This window comes from Penicillium psychrosexuale (genome assembly GCF_028828465.1).
Source record: "Penicillium psychrosexuale strain IBT 29551 chromosome Unknown utg000002l, whole genome shotgun sequence".
NCBI classification, from domain to species: Eukaryota; Fungi; Ascomycota; class Eurotiomycetes; order Eurotiales; family Aspergillaceae; genus Penicillium; species Penicillium psychrosexuale.
In genome coordinates, this window is record NW_026643187.1 from 4,389,830 (window position 1) to 4,410,857 (window position 21,028).

At 41.5% G+C, this 21,028-nt stretch overlaps 6 protein-coding genes across 6 annotated transcripts; 5 read left to right on the forward strand and 1 right to left on the reverse strand.

Annotated features, from left to right (window-relative positions):
• Positions 1-6,651: 6,651 nt before the first annotated feature.
• On the forward strand, positions 6,652-8,550 carry N7518_002788 (putative glutamine rich protein; the record flags this gene model as incomplete). Its single annotated transcript, XM_057183716.1, has 2 exons — positions 6,652-7,066; positions 7,112-8,550. 2 exons carry the CDS (start codon positions 6,652-6,654, stop codon positions 8,548-8,550), a joined length of 1,854 nt encoding a protein of 617 aa, XP_057045166.1.
• Positions 8,551-8,553: 3 nt separating this feature from the next.
• On the forward strand, positions 8,554-8,847 carry N7518_002789 (uncharacterized protein; the record flags this gene model as incomplete). Its single annotated transcript, XM_057183717.1, has 1 exon — positions 8,554-8,847. The coding sequence occupies one exon, from the start codon at positions 8,554-8,556 to the stop codon at positions 8,845-8,847; it is 294 nt and encodes a 97-aa protein (XP_057045167.1).
• Positions 8,848-9,402: 555 nt separating this feature from the next.
• Positions 9,403-10,359, reverse strand: N7518_002790 (NmrA-like family protein; the record flags this gene model as incomplete). The annotated part of the gene is made up of 1 exon (XM_057183718.1): positions 9,403-10,359. The coding sequence occupies one exon, from the start codon at positions 10,357-10,359 to the stop codon at positions 9,403-9,405; it is 957 nt and encodes a 318-aa protein (XP_057045168.1).
• Positions 10,360-13,776: 3,417 nt separating this feature from the next.
• N7518_002791 (uncharacterized protein) lies at positions 13,777-14,382 on the forward strand (the record flags this gene model as incomplete). The annotated part of the gene is made up of 1 exon (XM_057183719.1): positions 13,777-14,382. The coding sequence occupies one exon, from the start codon at positions 13,777-13,779 to the stop codon at positions 14,380-14,382; it is 606 nt and encodes a 201-aa protein (XP_057045169.1).
• Positions 14,383-19,064: 4,682 nt separating this feature from the next.
• Positions 19,065-20,296, forward strand: N7518_002792 (uncharacterized protein; the record flags this gene model as incomplete). The annotated part of the gene is made up of 5 exons (XM_057183720.1): positions 19,065-19,124; positions 19,224-19,370; positions 19,626-19,743; positions 19,794-19,986; positions 20,140-20,296. The coding sequence occupies 5 exons, from the start codon at positions 19,065-19,067 to the stop codon at positions 20,294-20,296; spliced, it is 675 nt and encodes a 224-aa protein (XP_057045170.1).
• Positions 20,297-20,812: 516 nt separating this feature from the next.
• Positions 20,813-21,017, forward strand: N7518_002793 (uncharacterized protein; the record flags this gene model as incomplete). The annotated part of the gene is made up of 2 exons (XM_057183721.1): positions 20,813-20,884; positions 20,910-21,017. 2 exons carry the CDS (start codon positions 20,813-20,815, stop codon positions 21,015-21,017), a joined length of 180 nt encoding a protein of 59 aa, XP_057045171.1.
• Between the last annotated feature and the right edge of the window lie 11 nt (positions 21,018-21,028).

A 21,028-nucleotide genomic window follows, 5' to 3' on the forward strand; every position in this document is an offset into this window, starting at 1 on the left:
TAAATTAATAGAATATTAATAAAAAAATGAACTAGGTATACTTATAGATTAAGTAAGATAAGAGGTTAAAGAAGAGAAGAAGATACTAGGAGATACCCTAGGTATATATAGGTATAGTATCCCCCTTTATCCTAACTGTATTCTCTTACTAGTAAATAACTACTTAACTAAACCTTATATATATAAGATACCTAAGTTTATAGGTATTAGAGACTATAGCTACCTGATTTCTTAGTATAGTTATATAACTATACTATATATAGACCTTATTATATATACTATACCCTCTATTTATACTTCTATTATATTATTTTTTATATTTTTAGAGTATTAAGGCTAGATACCTTTCCCTATATACCTTTTTACCCTTACTATAAGGTTTTTTAGATATATAGGTTTTAATAGACTAAGTTACTCCTTTATTCTTCTCCTATTCTAAGCCTATAGGGACTATATACTATAAGGAAGGGGATATTATTAGGACCCTAGTACTAAGAAGGCTGATACCTAAGGTATAAGCCCTATTATAGGGTATAGAGCACCTATCCTAGGTATATAGGGGACTGTAGACTAGATAGGAGTAATATATACTGCCTATATAGCCTCCTTAGGTTATATAACCTATAAACCTATATATTATCCTTATATACTACTTCTTTAGAGAAGCAGCTATTAGTTCTAATATACCCTGCGTATATCACTATCTCTATTTCCCGATCCTCTATTATATACAGCATTCCCTTAGGCATTCCATACCTAGGGGTCTTATACATATGCTCTAGACTTCTTCTAATATACATAAAACAGGTCTTATTAGATTTCAACCATCCCTAATACTTATTATAAGGTCTCAAATTATCATTATAGACTTAGGTAGACTAAGTAGATTCGAGCCTTATATATTTAAAAAGTGTTTCGACCCATTTCCCAATTCATTTATATTAGAATTTCGCGAGCTCCTCTATAATATATACTTCTCAGTATACTAGGTAGCAGGTCTCGTAGTAAAGCTTTTCAAATAGGGCCTAAGGAGAGAAAACTATTATATTATTAGTAAGTAGGCAACATTATATAAGGAGGCGCCATAGATAATACATCCCTGGTAGATAGGTATCTATAAGGATAGCTGAAGCAATATAGGATATTATGCCTTTATACAGTAGTGTGGCCTTTCTACTCAATCTAAGAAAGTCTATAATATAGGAACTAAAAGCTCTATCGAGAGGGTTTTACTGCCTTATAGTAGTAATGAAATCAAATTAGTCAGTAGGGGAAAGGCAGACATTTTTAGTAGCTAATTTAAATAGATCACTTAGATAAGTAGTAGAGAATATTACTCTATTTTTAATACAGGTAAAGCGTGTGTTATATAGCTGCTTTAAAATATCAGCGCTAAGTAAAAGAAATCGAGCTTCAGAAGATAGCTTATCTGATAGTAGACAGTAGAGGCAGATATCTAAGAATACTTGAAGTAAATCTAGATAAGTAGAGTTAAGTTTAAAAAAGAAGTCTATCTCGTCAAGTATATTATAAGTCATACTATAGGCTGTGTTACTAATAACAATGATGACCCTTAGTCATATGGCTAGTAGAAGGGAAGATATAGATCCAACACATACCCACTTTAATAATATATCATATACAGCATTAAGCCCGCTAATATTATCTACAAAAATATAAATCATATCTACAAATATAAATAGTAACCGGCTTATAATAACATTATATATTAAGCAATCCGGAGGCAACTAGCCTATCGATAAGATATAGTCTTTATGGCAGCTCCTTATACCCTCTATAATTAGCTATAGGGCTTACTATATTAGGTTATAGTTAGCGAAAAGCCAGGGATATAAAGCATGCAGTATGCGATTATTAGTCCTAATATTCATAGTATATCTCCGTTATAGCCCTTTATAGTTACTCTTACAAAGGGAACGAAGTACTTTCTCTTTAAGGTAGCGACCTAAAAAGAAAGTGATCTAGGGTATTTGCTCTAAGGGGCTTAGTAAGCTCTTTATAATCTATAGAAGTCTCTAACCATGGTTTATTAAAGGCCCTACCTCACTTTACCAAAGCTCAAGCCATACAGAATGATCGCATCTCGCCATGATTGAAAAAGATATGAGGTTGTGTAGAATACCAGGAACTTTTTGTAGCGGGCAGAAACTGTACCTTTATTTGTTTTCCTACCACGACTTTCTTGCACCATGGTTTTGAATCTCACACCATGAGTTACACTAGGACCTCGGAGAGAAATAGAACAGAATGTATTTCTCGGCCTTATAATAAAACCAAACCAATAGGAATCCTCATCTATATTAAATCAAAATTGGGTACCCTGCAGAATTTCTAACCCAAAAAAAAAAAAAGAAAAAGAAAAAAAAAAAGAAAGAAATTATAGTGAGCCTATAAGAGCGGTTCCCTATATGACTTGATTAGTGAATGAATTCTGAGAACAAGAAAGAAGAAACCAGAAATAGTATGAACATAGAAGAAAATTGCGCTCTGTACCTCGGGTATAAACATGATTGAGGGTTTCTCTAGTTCCATATTCACGTGCAAGGGACTGTGTATTATGTTAGCAAACAGCTGGGCAATTAGGGAGGGGGGAAGGCCGGGTGATCAATGAAGGGAGGAATGGTATGGTACATAAATTGGCTCGATTTCTTCCATTTCTTTTTTAGCCCATCAGAAGACCTTCGTCACTAAACAGGAAGATAGGAATTAAATAAGGACGCCAGTTCCTCCCAAGTATGATATGGGAACTGAGTTCGCAATGAGATCAAAAGGCTCGCTTCAGAAGCTGACCAGCGAGGTGGTTTCATTGTGCAATTTGAAAGGAAAGTAGCTTTTTTTTTTTGGCTAGCAGACCTGCCCTGGCCCTGGGTCTATCCTGTTTATAACATACTGGACTCATTATGAGCTTGGCGCTAGCGCCGTAAAAAGGAAGGGATCAAGAGGCTTTAACGCCACCAACAACGGAAGATAGCTGGGCCTCTCCTGAGACGGTCGGCAATCTGTCGCGCGCATCATAGCTGAGGTGATAAACTGGATTTGTGGAGCATACCAGCTATCACCAACACAATCATTCGCGGTAACTCTCTTTTGGTGGTAGCGTTGATTTACCCCCTCATACTAGCGGCTCTACATATAACGCTAGTAGCGAAAACAGAAAGGTACCAAAAGCTCCCATAAGGATAGATGTAAGCCAGAAACCTAGCCCTTGGGACTTTTGCCCACTTAAATTAGTGCGACGGCGTAGGCGCATAACGATAGCATCAGGTGACCGCGATCTAACAGTACCTACATACAGCGTGGTTTCCCAGAGTTCAAGGTCACTGCCAATATCCCCACCCTCTGAAATCTAATGACTGGTTATTCCTAGACCGAGGAGGAAAAGGCTCTTATAGTCTGGTTCGCATCTATTGGGCTCACTCACTCAACTATATCCCAACTCCTCCGGTACCGCAGCTTTAAGAGATCCATAACGGCAGTCCGGAACAAGATAGCTGAGCTCCGCAAGGATTTTAGACTTGGTTGTGCTTCGAATAAGCTAGACTTTTGGGAGGTCGACTGTTGGATAAGACAGTTACCACTTAACTGTGATCCCGCTTACTTGCTCATGCCTATACCGCTTGACCGACAAATTATTTTAGAGGTACGACTTGTGATATTGACTCAAAACTACGGACTAAGCCTAGTATAGTGCGCTGGAATTGAAGTTCTTCCTATTTATTACCTCCGCTATGGCCTTTCAGAAAACAATCACCTCTGGTATATTCAATATTCGCATCGACTTCACAGATGTGCTAATATATAAGGATTAGTGACTATAACAGCTTCGCATATCATTTGATTTCGTGGTATCTAGTTCCTGTGTATATTGTCCGAATCATAGTCAAGGCTTAGATCTTAAGAATAGGTGGCCGGGACACTCTCATGGCTTTTTTTGTTCGACCTTTTTTGGCTTCTACTATTTCTTTTTGTTGCTGAGTATCATCAAAGCTAGATAGGTCCCAAAGTTCTGGTCTAGGCCAGTGGTTCATCTAATTAAAATGAATAATATGGTTCTTTAAGGTAGTAGCTATTTGATCTTACCACGTCTTTAACATTTGGAATCCATTCCAGTTCAGGGTAGGAATTGTATGTTGCGTAACGAACCTAGGATTGCTTCGTGCTCATGACCAAAATATAAACACGCCGATCACAGCCAGTATCTAAACCGTTAACAAAAATATCATTTACTTTCTTGAATAAGGCCCTCTTGGCTCGATACCAGCGCATGCGATCTACCCTTATTCTCTTATAAGGGTCTGGCTGTGACCCGCGCTTTCTTCTGTTCTCTCTCCAGACAGTTATATTTTTAGCTGGTTTTGGCATTGCGATTGATTTAAGTCTTGATTTCTCATTGAGCCTTCTCCCTTACTTATATCCTCTAACCCCTTCATCGAAACACGACCGAAACGTGCTTGCTATTTTTGATATCAGCGTAACGCCCATACCCCTAAGGCGTTACGCCCATTTCCCCTTAGGCATAATGACTTTTCCCCTAAGGCGTGACGATCATAAGTCTATCTATGGGTCTATCATAAGTCCATTCATTTCAGAGTCCCGTGGCGATAAACCACAGCATATCAATTGAAAAGTCGTGGTGCGTGAAACTTATAATAAGTGACCTTGCCGGGCCAGATATACAAATCTAAGAACTCTTGACGATATCTCCCGATATAGACGATATTGGACCGTTTCGTGTGAGCCAGTGGCTCTAGTCCATGGGGGTAGGCATAGGTAAGCTCACTTATTTTCAAGAGGAACAAAATTCTAATATTTTAAAGGTTACCACAAAGAGATATTCGAAGAAGTCTTTATTAAGACCGAAAGGATGGCTTTAACCCTAGATCACGAGGCCACAATCTTACAAACCCTGTCTAGGGGCATTGGAATTCCAATACTCTATTGGTTTAGAAAAGCTTATAACCAAAAGACGATGATTACCGATGCGCTCGGACCTTCCTTAGAAGAAATATTCGACCGATCCAATCGATACTTTGATATGCCGTTGGTACTAGAAGTTATAAGTCAACTTATATTTTGACTTGAATGGATATATTTACATCACATTACATATAGTCAGCTTAGTCCATTTTCATTTACTATAGGAGCCTCTACATAGCAGATACCATAAGTGATTCTTACAGACTTTACAAATATCAATAGTTCTCAATTTTCAATAAAGAAGGACCTCTAAGCAGTGGCGGACATACTGGTCTATCTCGCCATAGGGCCTCTATCATAGGATCTATTCTAGGCGCGAAAGCCGAGTTTAACAGAAATTCTATCGCCTTTAAAGGGATTTATATCAATAATCTCCGATAGGGAGATGAATCCAGCCGACTATATTATACTTCGGAGGTACTTCTATACAGCACGTCAGAGTTTACCAGGGCAAACTATTCTTAGTAGGCTGTGCTCCCTATAAGGAGAAAAATTATCCTTGAAGTCTCTTATAAGCAAGAGTACTGGGGACCTATTCGAGAATCTTGGTTCCAAAATATCTACAGTTAGGGATAGCGCTGGTGATCCAAAAGCACTATAGGGCCGAGAGCAGGCGAAGTTCCTTCTGGGATCTCTGAATGAGATAATGACGATTTATTTCGTTCTTTTGATACGGGAAAAGCCGTCTCAGAAACGCAGACACTATCATATAGGCGTATATTATCTTCCTAACAGGCTGTAGAGAGACCTTCGTTGGTATCTATGCATGGCAAAATGTGGCTCCCTCCCTTTGCAAAGGCTTATCGTCCTCACAATCTACAAATATGTGGGAGTCTTACTAGAGGTGATCCCAGTATATAACAGGTACTGGACCAAAATTTTATCGGATGCCGCCTACGAGCAAATGAAACTTGATGAGGACTGTTGGCGGATGTGGAGAGACGCTTGGATGTACTGGAAAAATTGTGCCAACCTGCTGACGAAGAAAGATATATAATTCGTGTTCTGTTCAATGTTGCAAATTAATGATCCAAACTTGTTGTATTATCACTGTCTTTTTCACTTTTTTTTTTATTTTTCCATTTTCCACTTTGATAAGGAGATATTGCTAGTCTTGCCAGAGGACACCCGTGGATATCTGTGCCAACTTAAATAAGCCCATCATGCATGCTGCAGGCTTTTACAATAACCATTGAATAAGTAGTGTCTGATATTGAACGTGGGCAAAATAACCCCCCTTTTGTCGAAGGCTTGGTAGCTATAATTAGCGGATGACGCAGAGTATTGGATCATCCGGCTCCCACCCTTTTGCAACTAGCCCACATTATCTAAAATCCAACTGATTTCTTCTATTTTGAGGAAATAGGCAGACGTATGAGAGTTCTGTCTAATGAAAATATAAGACTCTAGTTTACGGGGATCATTTGTGATTGTGCAAAAAATAGAAACGCGCCGTAAGACTCAATAAAGGATGGCAAGTACGGTATCGTTCAAAAACCGTTACTCGAGGTCGAAAGCGTGGTTGTCGAAGAAAGCATGGTTTTCGAAAAAAGCGTGCTCCAGCATCATCTATTTAAGACGAAGCCCAGTCCTTCCTACTACTCCTTCTATTCAGAGTCAGAAAGCAGCATCAAAAGAAAAACAGAGAGAAACATGTCAAAGAAGCCAAGCAATGAGGCGAGGGCCGGGGGACTTCCCGCCCAGGTGGTGCCCGAACCGACTGCACCTCCTGCGATAGCACAACCCTCTCCTGCTTCAGAGTCAATGTACCCTGCTCTTCCTTCTCTCTCGGAAGAGTCTTCCTCGGGGCCATCTACTCAGGATGTTAACAACAAGGACGCTGACGGGGATACAGACATGGGATATAAAGACTTCAGTCATAAGGACCGTGTGAAGCTGGTCCAGGCGATCCTCAGTGCTCAAAAAGACCCATCCGAAATTAGGCGTGCGTGGGAAAACGCGATGCCTCAGAATACGAGCGTCAAGTACAAGGAACTGAAATTCATTCTTCATCCTGACAGGTATCCAGATCCAGAGATGAAGAAAAAGGCAGATGCGGCTTTTGGATGTAAGTGACTAAATCATTCCGCGGCGCTTTTTAACAGAGTACCAGTGGTACAGTGGGCCGAAACAGGGTCCGCGCGACTCTTCCCAGGAGAAATCAACAAGAACGACCAATTCTATCAGGGAGCAGCTGCAGCTAAGCTACACGTTGAAGGAGAGCTCTCTCCATATCATAGAAAGCTTCATACCGATGCAACTGGTACCCTGAGAGTCCTTTACTCCGGAGTCCAAGAGGACCCAAGACTTGATATCAAGAGCGCAGCTTACCCGGAGAACATCAAAGCTTCTGTGAAAACTCTCGACGATGCGAATGCATACATGAGAAAGAAGAACATCGAGGGAGGAAAAGATACAGACCTTAGGATTATTCGTTATAACAGCTTATTAGGGCAATGGAGAGTAGCCGCTCTTCAACCAGAACTGAAGCATCTCATAATGCAAGCCGTCGAACAGTTCTGCCAGGCGCAAGGATACCCAAGTGAATGGGCAGACTTATCTCGTACAGCTACCAACTCGGCGGAAGGTTCTCAGAGAGGACCAGCAGCACAAGCATCTCAGTCACTATTGGCAGCACAAGCATCTCAGCCAGGATCGGCACCACAAGCATCTCAGTCAGGATCGGCACCACAAACATCTCAGCCAGGATCGGCAGCCCAAGCATCTCAGCCAGGATTAGTACCACCAGGATCTCAGCCGGGGCTGGTGCCACAATCGACCAAGTCAATGGGGCTTCAGCTACATCATACATCTGCAGGAGGTCCAACACGCACAATTACATTAATACCACGAAAGGTCAGCCGTTTGATCAATCCTGGTTATACCTCTACCGGGGAAAAAATTCAAATGGTGCAGTCTCTTGGAAAGGTCGGCGCACGGTTCGTGACTGAGGATGCAAACGGCAGAGTACGTCTTGTGTCAAGTGCAGCAGCTGGAGGCCACATAGCTATTGAAGGGGCAAAATCTGTCGGTATTCCTTACACCATGAGAGGCGAAGAAGAAGTGAGGGACCTCAGTGACCACATTCGGAGTAGCAAAAATTGCGAGCACGGCCTGAAGTGGGTCGCAGTTAGGGAAATAAGCCCTACACGCGATAGATGTCCATATATCGTCGTTGGATTCTATTATCAAGGGAATGACGGGAACTTTGAGGGTCCGGTTGGCCTCTCAAGATCATCACTGAAGAAGGTTCTCTCGGCAAAGGAAGCGGACAGAATGATTACGGAGGCTATGGGCTTTGATCCTGATATCTGCTTAGAGGATGCTATATCGGGACTGTCTGGCCTGACGTTAAAGCCCAAGAGATACCAGTCACAGCGTGGGATATTGGGCTTACCTAGTACAGGAGATGCCAACTACTTCCCTCCCATGCAACAACAAATTGAAGCCGGTTCCAGCGTACCCCAGATGCCGCAATTCCCGCAATTCGGACATAGTAATTCGCAAAATGGTCTGCCGATAAGCACACAGCAACCGCTTAATATGCAGTAATTCATGCAGCAGTTTATGCAGCAATTTATGCAGCAGCTGAACATGCAGCCAAACATACAGCAGCCAAACATGCAGCAGCCAAACATGCAGCAGCCAAACATGCAGCAGCCAAACATGCAGCAGCCAAACATGCAGCAACCGAATATACAGCAGTACCCGTTCCAGCAGCCGCAACCATTCCAGCAGCCGCACCCGTTCCAGCAGCAGCAGTTCCAGCAGCAGCCAATGCAGTATACGAATATACACTATCCGAATATACAGCAGCCAGGCAATAATGATGATTCGGAGGAATTATGATGGATTTAAGAAATGATGTTCGCTTATCATGTCTACGCTTTGGAAGGACAGAGACTTGGATATATAACACTTGATTTAGCTCAACCAGAATGAACAATGCAATTGCAGGCGTGCCTAGCCAAAAATGAATAGATGTCAGTTCATAAGATATTTGAGCATAATAAATATATAGTATCGTTGATTTCTTGGATGCTCGGTAGACGCGGCGGGAGAAGATAAAATCGTAATGCGAGTGAAACATGTATTGATGTTAAAGCTTCGGCGGAAAGTAGATTCAATTGCAACATAATATTATAGGTAATCTCGTAGCTTTTATGCCAGGTTAGAATTATTTGTAGTTGAGTCTCTCTTGTATGGTGACTCATAGTACATACTCCAGAGAACCGCGCTCAAGACCTGGAGCTAATATAGCCCTCCGATTAGCTCCGCAACCTGGCATAACATGAGCGAAGGCATAGCATACAGTATTATACAGTATAAGTCAGATAGATCCCTATTTTTCCAGTACAAGCAAGTTGTATCATCCCCTAAACCACTTTTCAACGTATGGTTTCCTCAGCCCTCAAGTAAAGCCTTCAAGGTATCAGCAGGTGTACGCTTTGGAGCAGCAAGCTTCAGAACCTCCTTGCTTGTAGTAGAAGTCGAGCATTTCCCTTCCCACACGGTCTCGGCGGCCCGCGTCATTGAATAGATGACGTTCTTCGATTGCTTGGTTGCTGCATACTGGTACTCATACAGCATGTCGATAAACGAGACATCTTTGTAGCTAACATCTTTGACGGGCGCACCAATGTGCTGCTCAACCATTGCGACAATCTGCCTTCCAGTGATGTCCTCGGGTCCATTTAGAACGTATTTGGCCTTGTTATGGGCGGAAGTGTCGTCCTGAGACAAGAGATAAGCTAAAATAACACCAACCTCGTCAGGATCGATAATGCCGATGGGTGCATCCTCCGATAGCACCAACCGAAGTGTATCCTGCTCTCCAGTTTTGCGGTATCTCTTGATGAATTCCGCAGCAGGTGACATAATGAATTGTGAGAAGATGTTCGGCTGAAGAGAGGTCCACTGCAAGTTGTCGAACTCAGGTGAGCCGAGGAGAGCCTCGATGGCCCAGTGCTGGCGCGGATAGTAGGCAGGGCAGTCCGGGCGGACATTTGCAGCCGTAGTTGAGATCCGCACGACATACTTAACGCCGGCGTTGAGGGCATTGAGATGGAAGGTCGACTCTTCCGCAAATTGATTGGGCTCAGGGTGGGATGCAATGAACGCTCTAGCGACTTGATGTTCGCGGAGCCAGTCCGAGGTGATCTCAACCCAGTTCTGTTCGATCACTTCGACTCCCTTTATTTTGCCAAGCTCTTGTGCCACTGAACTACCCGAGGAGCGAGTGAGAGCAATGATACGGTGCTTAGACAAAGTGCTGCTAGATCGAAGCAACTTTGGCAGTGTTTGGGCGACAGCTCGGCCGGTATTACCGGTGGCGCCGACGATGAGGATGGAAGGAGTCATGATCTCAGAAATGTGATATAGTTCACACAGAGCAATGGGTCTATGGGTCAAACATCGAGGAGTTTACTTGATATTTATACCCGGCTTTTGCCCTAGTAATACATCTCATAATCTCAATGATTAGGAATCATAATAAAGGGATAAGAGTTCGAGGGATTTGATTCGTAGAATTACTAACGGCCTCACGCTGCCCGTCGGCATCCCACTGAGCTGAGAATGTATGAGTGCTCGTGCTTTGCCGATGCCGAAGGGAAATTATCTGCAATGCGGCTCCCACCGGTATCCCACCGGCTTCCCACTATCAGGACTCCGCTCAGCCGACTTTCGGGTGCTGCCATCTACTACTGTACGTGCGGCCTTTTCGTAGGAGAGATATTGTCCGGCCATGATTTATGGCAGGATATTAGCAAGACTGGCTTAACAGACCTTCTTTATTGGCCATGAAGTACGCCATAAACATAGCCTTTTTCCCTTTAAGTCTGCATTGAATTTTTTATATCGAAATTACGTGCAATATCGCCAATTAAAGGCATAAGCTCTGTGGTGGAATGTTTCTTTAAGCTATCTCATTTATATCGAGATCTCAGTAAGGTTTGACATAGTATATCGATATGAGGATTCATCGAAAAGAATAATCGTATCTCTTATTACATAGCCCTACTAGTCTGAGATTTAGCAAGCATCCTTGTGATCTAGAAAGCAGCTGAAGCTCTGTGTGCGGCATTCGTAAGGAATAGAGAGGTGTATATCGACCTAGAAGCGTATGTAAGCTTTCAAAATCCCCACGAAGGTAGATAATAGGAGTGCGCACATCTATCGGCGAATCTAAGGGGAATTTTGACTCAGTTACACGCATTGAGCCGTGCTTCTCGCGAACGATAGTAACATATACTGCCACCAGCCCAAATTTTCGATAGACGCGAGCAAGGAGGTTCAGCATTTTCATTCAATCGAATATGTTGTGAAAGTAAATCTAGTGGATCTCTAGCAGGTATAAGTAGAGTTATTTCCAATATACAAGAAGGAATAAATGCCACGGTTTTTATCACCCGAAAGCGCGAAAGCGTAGCGGGCGCTAAGCTTGCCCTAAGGCTAATAGCTCAGTGACAAATGTAATAAAAGCGTGGTTTATGTACCACTCCGTTGGTGGTTTCTAGCGTTATTTTTTAGCTTCGGGGCGCTATGCAGAGGTCAGTTTGAGAGATTTTCATAGACCTAGGTGACCCGCGCATAGTAGGAAGTGTCGTTCACTATAAGTAACTGGTAAGTAAATGGACTGACCGGCTACTCTACTAATAGTATGCGCTCTAAAATAAGCGTTGAGTCCTAAAAATTGTGTCAGCATCAAGCCTGTGAGGGCAAAAGTCTATTAAAGAATACTGTTCACTATAGGGAGGGAAGATGGTTTGATAGAGGTATAAACTAGCAATTCTGATTCCTGCATATTTATCTGTCTAGATCAAGTACTCTCATTGAGTAGATGAGATATCTCTGATATATAACCGAGCATTATGCAACCAAAGGAATGTTGTTATCCGGTATAAAGAGGTTTCTTATTTGCTTTGGGGGTTGAAACTTGTGCTCAAAGTAATCGACACGTTTTCCTTTACTTAAAGCAAAGCTTCTACAGTCATCTTTTGTATTAGAACTCGCGGATACTCCAAATCATCAGGATAGATTTAGATATATGGTAGCTGTGGTCTTACCTGAAAGTAGAACGTTGCCAGAGAATTTCCTAAACTCTTCTTCCAAAACCGTCTTCATATGCGGGTTGCTAAATACCATGCGTCCACGATGTGCAATATAAGTTGTATCTATCTTGGTCTTGGAATAAGTGGTCTAGTGGAAGAGCTTTTGAATCAGTTTTAGGTCCTCAGTAGATTTGATTAGAATACCCGCTTACCATGTATGCCGCGTCCACATCTAGTAAGTGCTGTACCTCATCTGTTACCCAATCTCTGTGCTCTTGATTTCCTTTTGTCAGCGCCTTCCTTATTTTGGGATGAAAAGCAGCCTACGGTCATCCTCAACAACCCAGATGATCGAAACCCTACTTAGACGGCAAGGATGACGTTATAAATCAATCAGCTCTTTCAAGTAAGGCATTTGAGCCGATATACCAATATCTGTAGCAATAAAAAGGAAGTTGTCCCAGTATCTTATGTTCAGAGCTTTTCCGTATGGACTGTCCACCAGTACCCTAAGTGAGCCGTACGGGATCGCCGATAAGTCTTTAGTAAATCCGGAGTGGACCCTAGAGATAAGCTGGATCCTGCTTGCCCTACCAGATTTGTCTTGGTCCTACCATATGATATTGAAAGGATGAGACTCCGCGAAGGATAATGGATGAATACCTGGCGCTCTGAGATAGATGTAGTTACCCGCATAAACTTCCTATAGACGAGGAGGCGTAAAGTCTAACCTCACAGTACCTGCTAAGGGCGTGCGCTGGGTAACAGTCATAACTTGACTTCTCGTAATATTGCGAAACAGCTCGCGAGCGCCATAAAACATAGTGCTGATGATAAGTAGGCCAATAGCAGAGATCAAAAGCTTGCCATTTAAGCTATATCTGTCTTTCATATAAATCTAAACCATCACCACGGCAAATACCCCTATAGAGAGATACAATTTCATACATACTTCGTAAGTAAGATAACGGATGAACGGAACCACTGCTACAGTCGATACCCTAATAGAAACCATAGCCTAGTTATATATGATTAGTACCACCCTTGAAGATAATAGGATTACTCACAATCAGTCTATTCTTCTGGTACACTTCTCGTAAGTCAAATAGGGATATCTAGGTAGATAATATTATATGCAGCACGCTCTAAAAAATAGCCATAGTACCTATTCCTCTATAGAGCTGGTGATAAGTATGAATAGAAGTTCCAAAAAAGGCGGTACTAAATGCCAAGCGAGGGACCACAGGCAAAAGAGATAGATGTAATAGGGCAAGTGATCCAGCACGAGCCCGAGCTTTATCTAACTCTGTAGCCCCAAGTATATTGCATGTGACAGTGCCACCGATGTAAATAAAATATACCATTGCTTGTAGCCTCGTCATAGGACCCCATAGTGCTCGCCTTCGGAGTAAATAAGGGAGTATTATATGTCGCCTAACTAGGCCGTATATGCGACGGATACGGGAAGTCGGCCGAGGATGAAAATATTGCTGAAGAAAAAGTAAAGATAATAGTGCTGCCATGACATAAAGGTAAACTAAGAAAATATCCATTTAGATGAATAAATTTAGTTAGAAAAAGGACTTTGGAAGGTGATGACCTTTATTTAAAGCGTACCGCCTGGAAAGTAGGGCAAAACCACAATTTTAAATCTCAAGCATTGCGTATATCACTGATAAAAGCCCACCATTTCCCTTATCCTTTTTAATACAAAGTTTCAGCAAAAATGTCCGCTCAGGAGGGTACCAATCCCAAAGCCTCCTATAATCGGGTCTCTGTCTTTCCTAGGTCCGATGCCCGTTTGAAGCGGCCTCTAGCAGAACCTAAATCGATAGTCCAAGGAACCAAACAGGGTGCGCTTAAACTTCAGAAGCAGTGTCAGGGGGCTTTCACTGCACTGTCAAAGACAGCTTGCAACCCTTGGGGTCGATATCGAAAGAGCTTTAAGATAAACCAAGTAGGACGCGGATGGGTTATTCATGCGAACAACAATACATTCTCGGAGGCTATTATTAAAGAGGTGAAAACCACAAAATCAGAGCTATCAAGAGTGATCACAAGCCCCCATAAAAACTTTGTTGAACTACAAGAGGCAATATATTACGAGGGCGCCATATTTCTGGTCTATGAGATCATAGATATTTCCTTAGGTCAAATTTTCAGCTTACCCCTTGGTCGCCTTCAGCTTTTTGAAGTGGCGGCCTTTTTACGGGAGATTTTGGCAGGCCTCGAGCATATTCACAAACGTCTGAAGATAACCCATGGAGATATATCATCGAGCTCTATTCTTCTGTTAGTAACGGGTGCCGTCAAGATAGGTATGCTGTCATGATAAGAGAAGTCAATTAAATACTAAATGAACTAGGAAATCTAGGAACCTCTATGCTTCAAAATAACGATATTAGGGACTCACAAAGTGACATTGAGTCTGTCAGCAACATAATCATTGAATGTCTTGAGCCGAGTACATTCTTGCGAAAAGTTGGCTCTCTCGTGTCTGACTGGGGATCTAACGCTATAGATTTTGTTGAGTCTACCAGATCACAGCCTGCCAGTCAACTCCTGAAAGTCAGTTTTCCTTCTTGGGTATCCTAAATCCAGTTTAACGATGACTAGCATGATTTTTTACAGCTCTCTCCGGGAGCCGCGTGCCTCAAGCCATATATTCGGTTTTCCCGAGAGGTAGCTGCTAAGGAAGTAGAAGTTATTTCTGAAGAACTTAGGATGAAATAGAGAAGAATACATATAGCTTGTTCATTTCTATGTTTTCCAAACGTGAGGAAAAAGAAGAACTCTATTTATTCAGTTACGCAATACTTGCATACAGCCGATCAAACAGTATTTTAACTAATCAAGTAGTATATGAGATATACATTCAGTGGGCGGAAATCGTGGTAAAACTTGGGACAAGTATTATCTCATGATCCTTTTGATTCGTGGGATTATCAGCGTGGAAGAAAATCGTAGACTATTGATTGCAAACCAATTATATGGTAGTTGTAACAAATTAAGTATTATCTTAGATACAAAATCAATTCTTGTTTGATTCAGCAAATGATTCAAGTTGGGGAAATGGTGGTAAATCTTAGGATAGATATCATCCTATGATCTTTTGGACCCTGAGAATATCAAAGTGGACGAAAATCGTGGTGTTTCTTAAGATACCGGTAGTCTGACGGGTGCTTGATTCATAGGGAATCGCCGAGAGTTACAAAGGATTGTGACATTTCTTACGACAGAAATTGTCGTATGATCTCGCGGTTCGCAAGAGAATCAGAGCTCGTGGAAACCGTGGTCTTTCCTGTGATAGCGATAATCAAAGGACCCTCGGGTTCGCGAGAAGACCAGATTTACAGAAACCGTGGTTTTTCCTATAATACAGATAGTCTGATGATCATTCGGTTCGTAGGAGCTTAAAGCGCGCGGAAACCGTGGGGTTTCCTAGGATCTGCCTAGTCTAACGATATCTAGGCTCCCCCGAATAGGCTTAGAGTAAAAGAAATCCGTGGTTTTTCCTATAATAGAGATGATCAGAAGACCCCGGCCTTCGCGAGAAAATTATAGTTCGCGGAAACCGTGGTTTTTCCTAAGATAAAGAGAATCGGACGTTCTTTTGGTTCATGAGACACTATAGGCGCGTAAACCACCCAACTAATTGGTTCATTAATATATGGCCCATATATCGCCAGTTTTTATGGATTACCCAAACCACGACTTTGATCTATAAGAACCACGGCTTTCGTATTTAGAATGAGATTTCCTGTATTATAGGATACTCCAGATACCTTTACGGCCGGTTCTTAGTTATCGCACAACGCTATCCGACTAAGTGCTAAGTTTTCGGCATAGCGACTAAAGATCTAGAGACTACTTGCAAATTAACCGTAGCCCACATCGGCTCTTTCAGAGTCAGAGAACTAGATCAACTTTTATTTGAGGGAAGTAATATTTATAGGTCTCGAGCCTTTAGACAGTTATATATTGATCGTCTTATTCATCGATTCGAGCATAAGGGGTATTAACGACTAGACCCTCTTACCTAGATCCTATGCGAAGTGTCTTCTACAGACCTAGGCCACTTACTTAGTAAAGGCTTACCCGTTAGTTATTTTAAGGATTTAGAGCTGCCACAGGGTCAGAAGCTACATTACTACTAGGGGCAACACCGGATTGCTACTACGCTTTAATGGCTCGACCTAGGCGATTACTAGTAGGCTTTCGATTTATATAACTCTGCAAAGTTAGACGATGACTATCATAGGAGATTACGCGAGTATGATCAAAGCTCCCAGAGCTTTACAGATAGAGACATTTTTCGCAATACACGTTACTACCAGTAACGAGGAGAGACAGAAGCCGCTAAGGAGTGGCTTACAAAATAGTTACCTACCAAGTATCGCGAATTCAACAGAATTTACCACCCTAAGGAAAACAAAGACGCTTTTCTCAATTTAGGGCAAAAGCTAGACTTACTTCTTCAGTTCCTAGTGTTATAGAAGTCTTGGTTCATAGGGACACACCTCCCTAGCCTCAAATGCCCCGAGGTATAATATTCCTATAAGATATTATCGCCATACTAATGTTAATAGGAGCTTATAGATTCTTTGGGAGAGATTTTTGAGGTATGGCAGTCACTAACGTACCTCAATCCCGTGATCCTAGATCTAACAACCCTTACCTTATTAGAAGGTAGATACCTACAATTATCTATTGCTGATTGTGAGTATATTAATTAAATATTCTAAGATAGGAGTGCCTTTTAAGATATCAGAGACTATGCTATAAGGGCCCAGCTCCGATACGCCGCTTTAGGATACCTAAAAATCATACCTTCACTTCAAATATTTCTCAAAAACACTAAATACCTCAAGGCTATAACTGATATCATTAAGAGGGTGCTCCCTCCAAAATTTAAGGGCACTATAAGGGAGTTAATGTTCAAGTACTACGTCTGTCCTTGCGACTTGAAACATTAAGTTCAAATTTCAGAAAACGATTATATTCAAAAAGTAGGGTTAAAGGAATACAGATTTTAGGCAGCCTACAGACAGTTATTCCTTTTCTCTATACGCTATTTCTATGGCCTTACAGATTCTCGGCCGCTTGGCGTAGGCCAATCCCCTTTAAAAGGAAGGTTCGATACTTCTGAGCTATAGACGCGGTTTAAGCTGTATATAAACAATATTGGATTTATCTTTCTAGGATCAAAGTTCCTTAAAAATTCTCATCCAACAGGTTCTATCGAATTTGCCACCATATATGGAATCTTAACTCAGCTACGCCCCCTAGAACTCTTTATATATAATGAGTTTAGAGTCAGGGAATGTAGTAACCATATTACCGCTATTCTTAGGGACATGGTTCCACGTAAGATTGACAACCCGCTAGTAATCCAAAGTTTAGACAACCAAGACGACTGGGCTTTAGAGCGACACTGTGGGATAACAACCTTAAGCACCTTCCTCTTTGACCAAAGGTACCTATTCCTACATAATGTATACTCAGCAGATCAGCCTGCTCGCGTAAATATGACATCGTTCACCGTTAAGCGCGATATCTTTAGGTCATTCTTTCTAGATTTCAATAATAGAAATGCTCTAGACCTACCGATATCTTCTATGCCTAGGCCTACTAATAGTGGGTCAACTCCTGGCCAGATTGATAGTATAGTATATGTTACACCAGTGGATCCAGTGCCAATGAACAATACGCCAATGGATGATGTACCAATGAATGTTACACCAATGGATGTTACACCAATGGATATTACACTAATAGACAATGCGCCGATACAACTTGTGCTAATAAACACTGCCCTAGTGGTATATAAGCCTTAGCGTATACCTCAGTCAACTTTACTTCTTCCAAATGTTAGGCCTTCCCACAATAAAATATCCATTATCAAGCAGTTATCGAATATCTGCAGCTATCAACTCAATATGACCCCTAAGTCATTTTATGCTTCGTTCCAGCCACTTTCGGATAGTTGCTAGTTTATTATCTTCTTCTTTCTGTCGGACAGTATCGTTGACTTTGTCCGTCACTACAAAGACGGCGTACTTGCCAACCTATGTGAGGACGATCGATGGTTTGCCTAAGCCCGTGAAGACAGAGAAAAACTTCAAATACTTTCCGTAGATCAGGTCTCTAACAGGTGCCGCTAAGGCCCTTATCTGATAGTTAGTGGAAAAGGCTATTTTAACAGCACATTACAACTGGGTCCTATTAAGAAGCTGTTTCTTCCGATATATAACGAAAATACAAATCACTGGGTACTGCCAGCTCAATAAGTCACTTAACGTTTAGTTCTACACCTTAAATCCGCATTTCGTTCTTATGCTATTCGTTAAGCCACTTTCCTAGTCTAACCCTACAATCGAAGGGCTCAACTGATAGTATATATAGATATAAGCAGTTCGAATTCGTCATACAAGAACTCTGCCATTTCATCTAAGTATAGGTCCGGTTTCTCTAGCAAGTAGTGGTATAGCCCTTCTAGCATAACGGGTATGATCACACAAGGACAGCTACCGGGAATCAAGGGTGCTCGGACATTGCTAAACATTCTTAGGTTCGCACTAATGGTTATAATTGAACGTATACTACAGCCAGCCGCTTCGGCTATCTAAGAAGTAGTCAGCGATCTACTACTAATCGTATCGCGGATCATCTCAAGCTAAGAGGGTGCAAGTTAGGGCGCGATAATAGTCTTTATCGCGCTGTTAAGCGACGAAGTTAGAAAGGTGGCTACAGGCTGTAGGGTACAAGGGTAGGACTCTCCCGGGTCAGTTCGGGCCGACAGTCGAACCAATAATAAGCATCCACTGGGTCTGTGTTCTTATTAAGGCATGATTAGTCAATCATATTAGCACCTGAAATAGAGTCTCCTAAGCTTACCCCTCTTAGTCTCCTCAGATAAGCCCTTCCTAGAATCCCAAACCCTAATTTTCAAACTTCAGTCGCTATCGCGCCTACCTTGGTTAGCATATTGGCCTTTATACCATATCCTTCTAAATGGATGGAATATCCTCGGCTGCGAGCGTTATCGCGGTTATTCAACTGACAGGAAGCCTCGTAAAGCTTTATAGGGGCTATATTTAAGAGCTTAAAGATACACAAGACGAAATTCTTTCTCTATAACGGTCGATTAAAGGCATCCAAAGGACGCTCTAGGACCTGCAGAAATTTCTTATGGGTAACGACGGAAAGACCCTATCTACCTCCTTACGACTAGCAAATACTATTACCAATTGCCTCTCCGACCTCCAGGGTTTAGAAATAAAACTTGATCCAGGAAAGGGAAAGAAGCTGATAAGAAAGGTGGGACTATAAGCATTGAAGTGGCCCCTAAAGCGCGCAGAGGTAGAAAGTATGATACAGAACCTAGAGAGATATAAATCTTTATTCCTTTTATCCCTACAGGTGGATCAAACGTATATTTATCCAACACGAGTTTATGACTCTATATATTAACTTAGACTTCAGATAGCTCTCTGATCGTCGGTATGGTCCAGAATGCCGATCGGATTAACTAGAATATAGATCTTACAAAGTTAGACGGTGCGATAGAGGTAGGGTTTGAGTCATTCTCCAATCGGAACGAAGCCCAATGTCTCTAAGGCACTAGAACCGAGCTCCTTCAGAAGATCACAGACTAGGCTTTATCACTATCTTATAAAAAATGCATTTTCTGGTTAAAGGGAATGGCGGGGATAGGAAAATCCACAATATCTCGGACTATAGTAAGGTCGCTTAAGGACACCAACTATTTAGGCGCCAGCTTCTTCTTCAAGAGGGGTGAAGGGGACCGAGGTAACACAAGGAAGTTTTTTCCGACATTAATAAGGCAATTAATTTTCAGGATCCCTAGGCTAAGAGCTAGCGTACAAAAGGCATTCGATAAGGACCCTAAAATTGCGATAAAATCGCTTAAGGAGTAATTTAAATAACTACTCCTCTAGCCGCTACTTAATCTTAACTAACCCAACCGATACCCTAAAACCACTGTTATTGTGATTGACACTCTAGATGAATGTGATCATAATCAAGATATCCGAACCATAATTCAATTACTACCTGTTCTATAAAGGGTGAAAGCAATTCACCTTCGTATCTTCTTAACCAATAGGCCTGAACTCCTAATCAACCTTGGCTTTTTAGAGATTGCAAATCATAAATATCAGGACCTAGCTCTTTATAAGATACCAGAAGAAGAAACAGAGCACGATATATTTTTATTCCTATAGGACCAATTTGCGAAGATCAAATACAATAAGAACATTTCTGAAGATTGGCCTAGCAATAACGTTATCTAAGCATTAGTCAATATATCCGTTCCACTGTTTATTTCGGCTGCTACTGTATGCCGTTATATCGAAAATTCAAGATTAGAACCTAAATCACACCTCTCGGAACTCCTAGCGAACCAAGCTAAATATATATTAAGAATAGATAAGATATACCTACTAATCCTAACTCGATTACTGGACAATCAAGATAGTAACGAGTCAGAGTAGCAATAGCTCTTACAAGAGTTCCAAAAAGTAATCGGTATTATTATCCTTCTTACCGTCCTGCTGTCGATCAATACGCTGTCGCTGTTTCTTAAGATAGGAGTAGATCAGATTAGTAATCTATTAGATTTATTTCAATCGGTTTTAAGTATTCCTTCTAACCGAGATCAGCCTATTCAAGTTCTATATCTATTATTTCGGGACTTTTTAGTCCGATCTGGAGGCGAGTTTCATGTAGATGAGCTAAAAATGTATAAAGATATTACTAGGTCCTGTCTCAAAGCTATGCGGAGTCGTCTACAGAAAGATATCTACAATCTAGTAAGCCCTAGAACGTATAGGGCAGACATTAACCCTCAATATATCCACCAGTATCTCCTATAAGAATTACAATACTCTTATTACTACTGGATACACCATCTCGAATAAAGTCGGGATTTATCTTCTAAGATAGAAGATGTACAG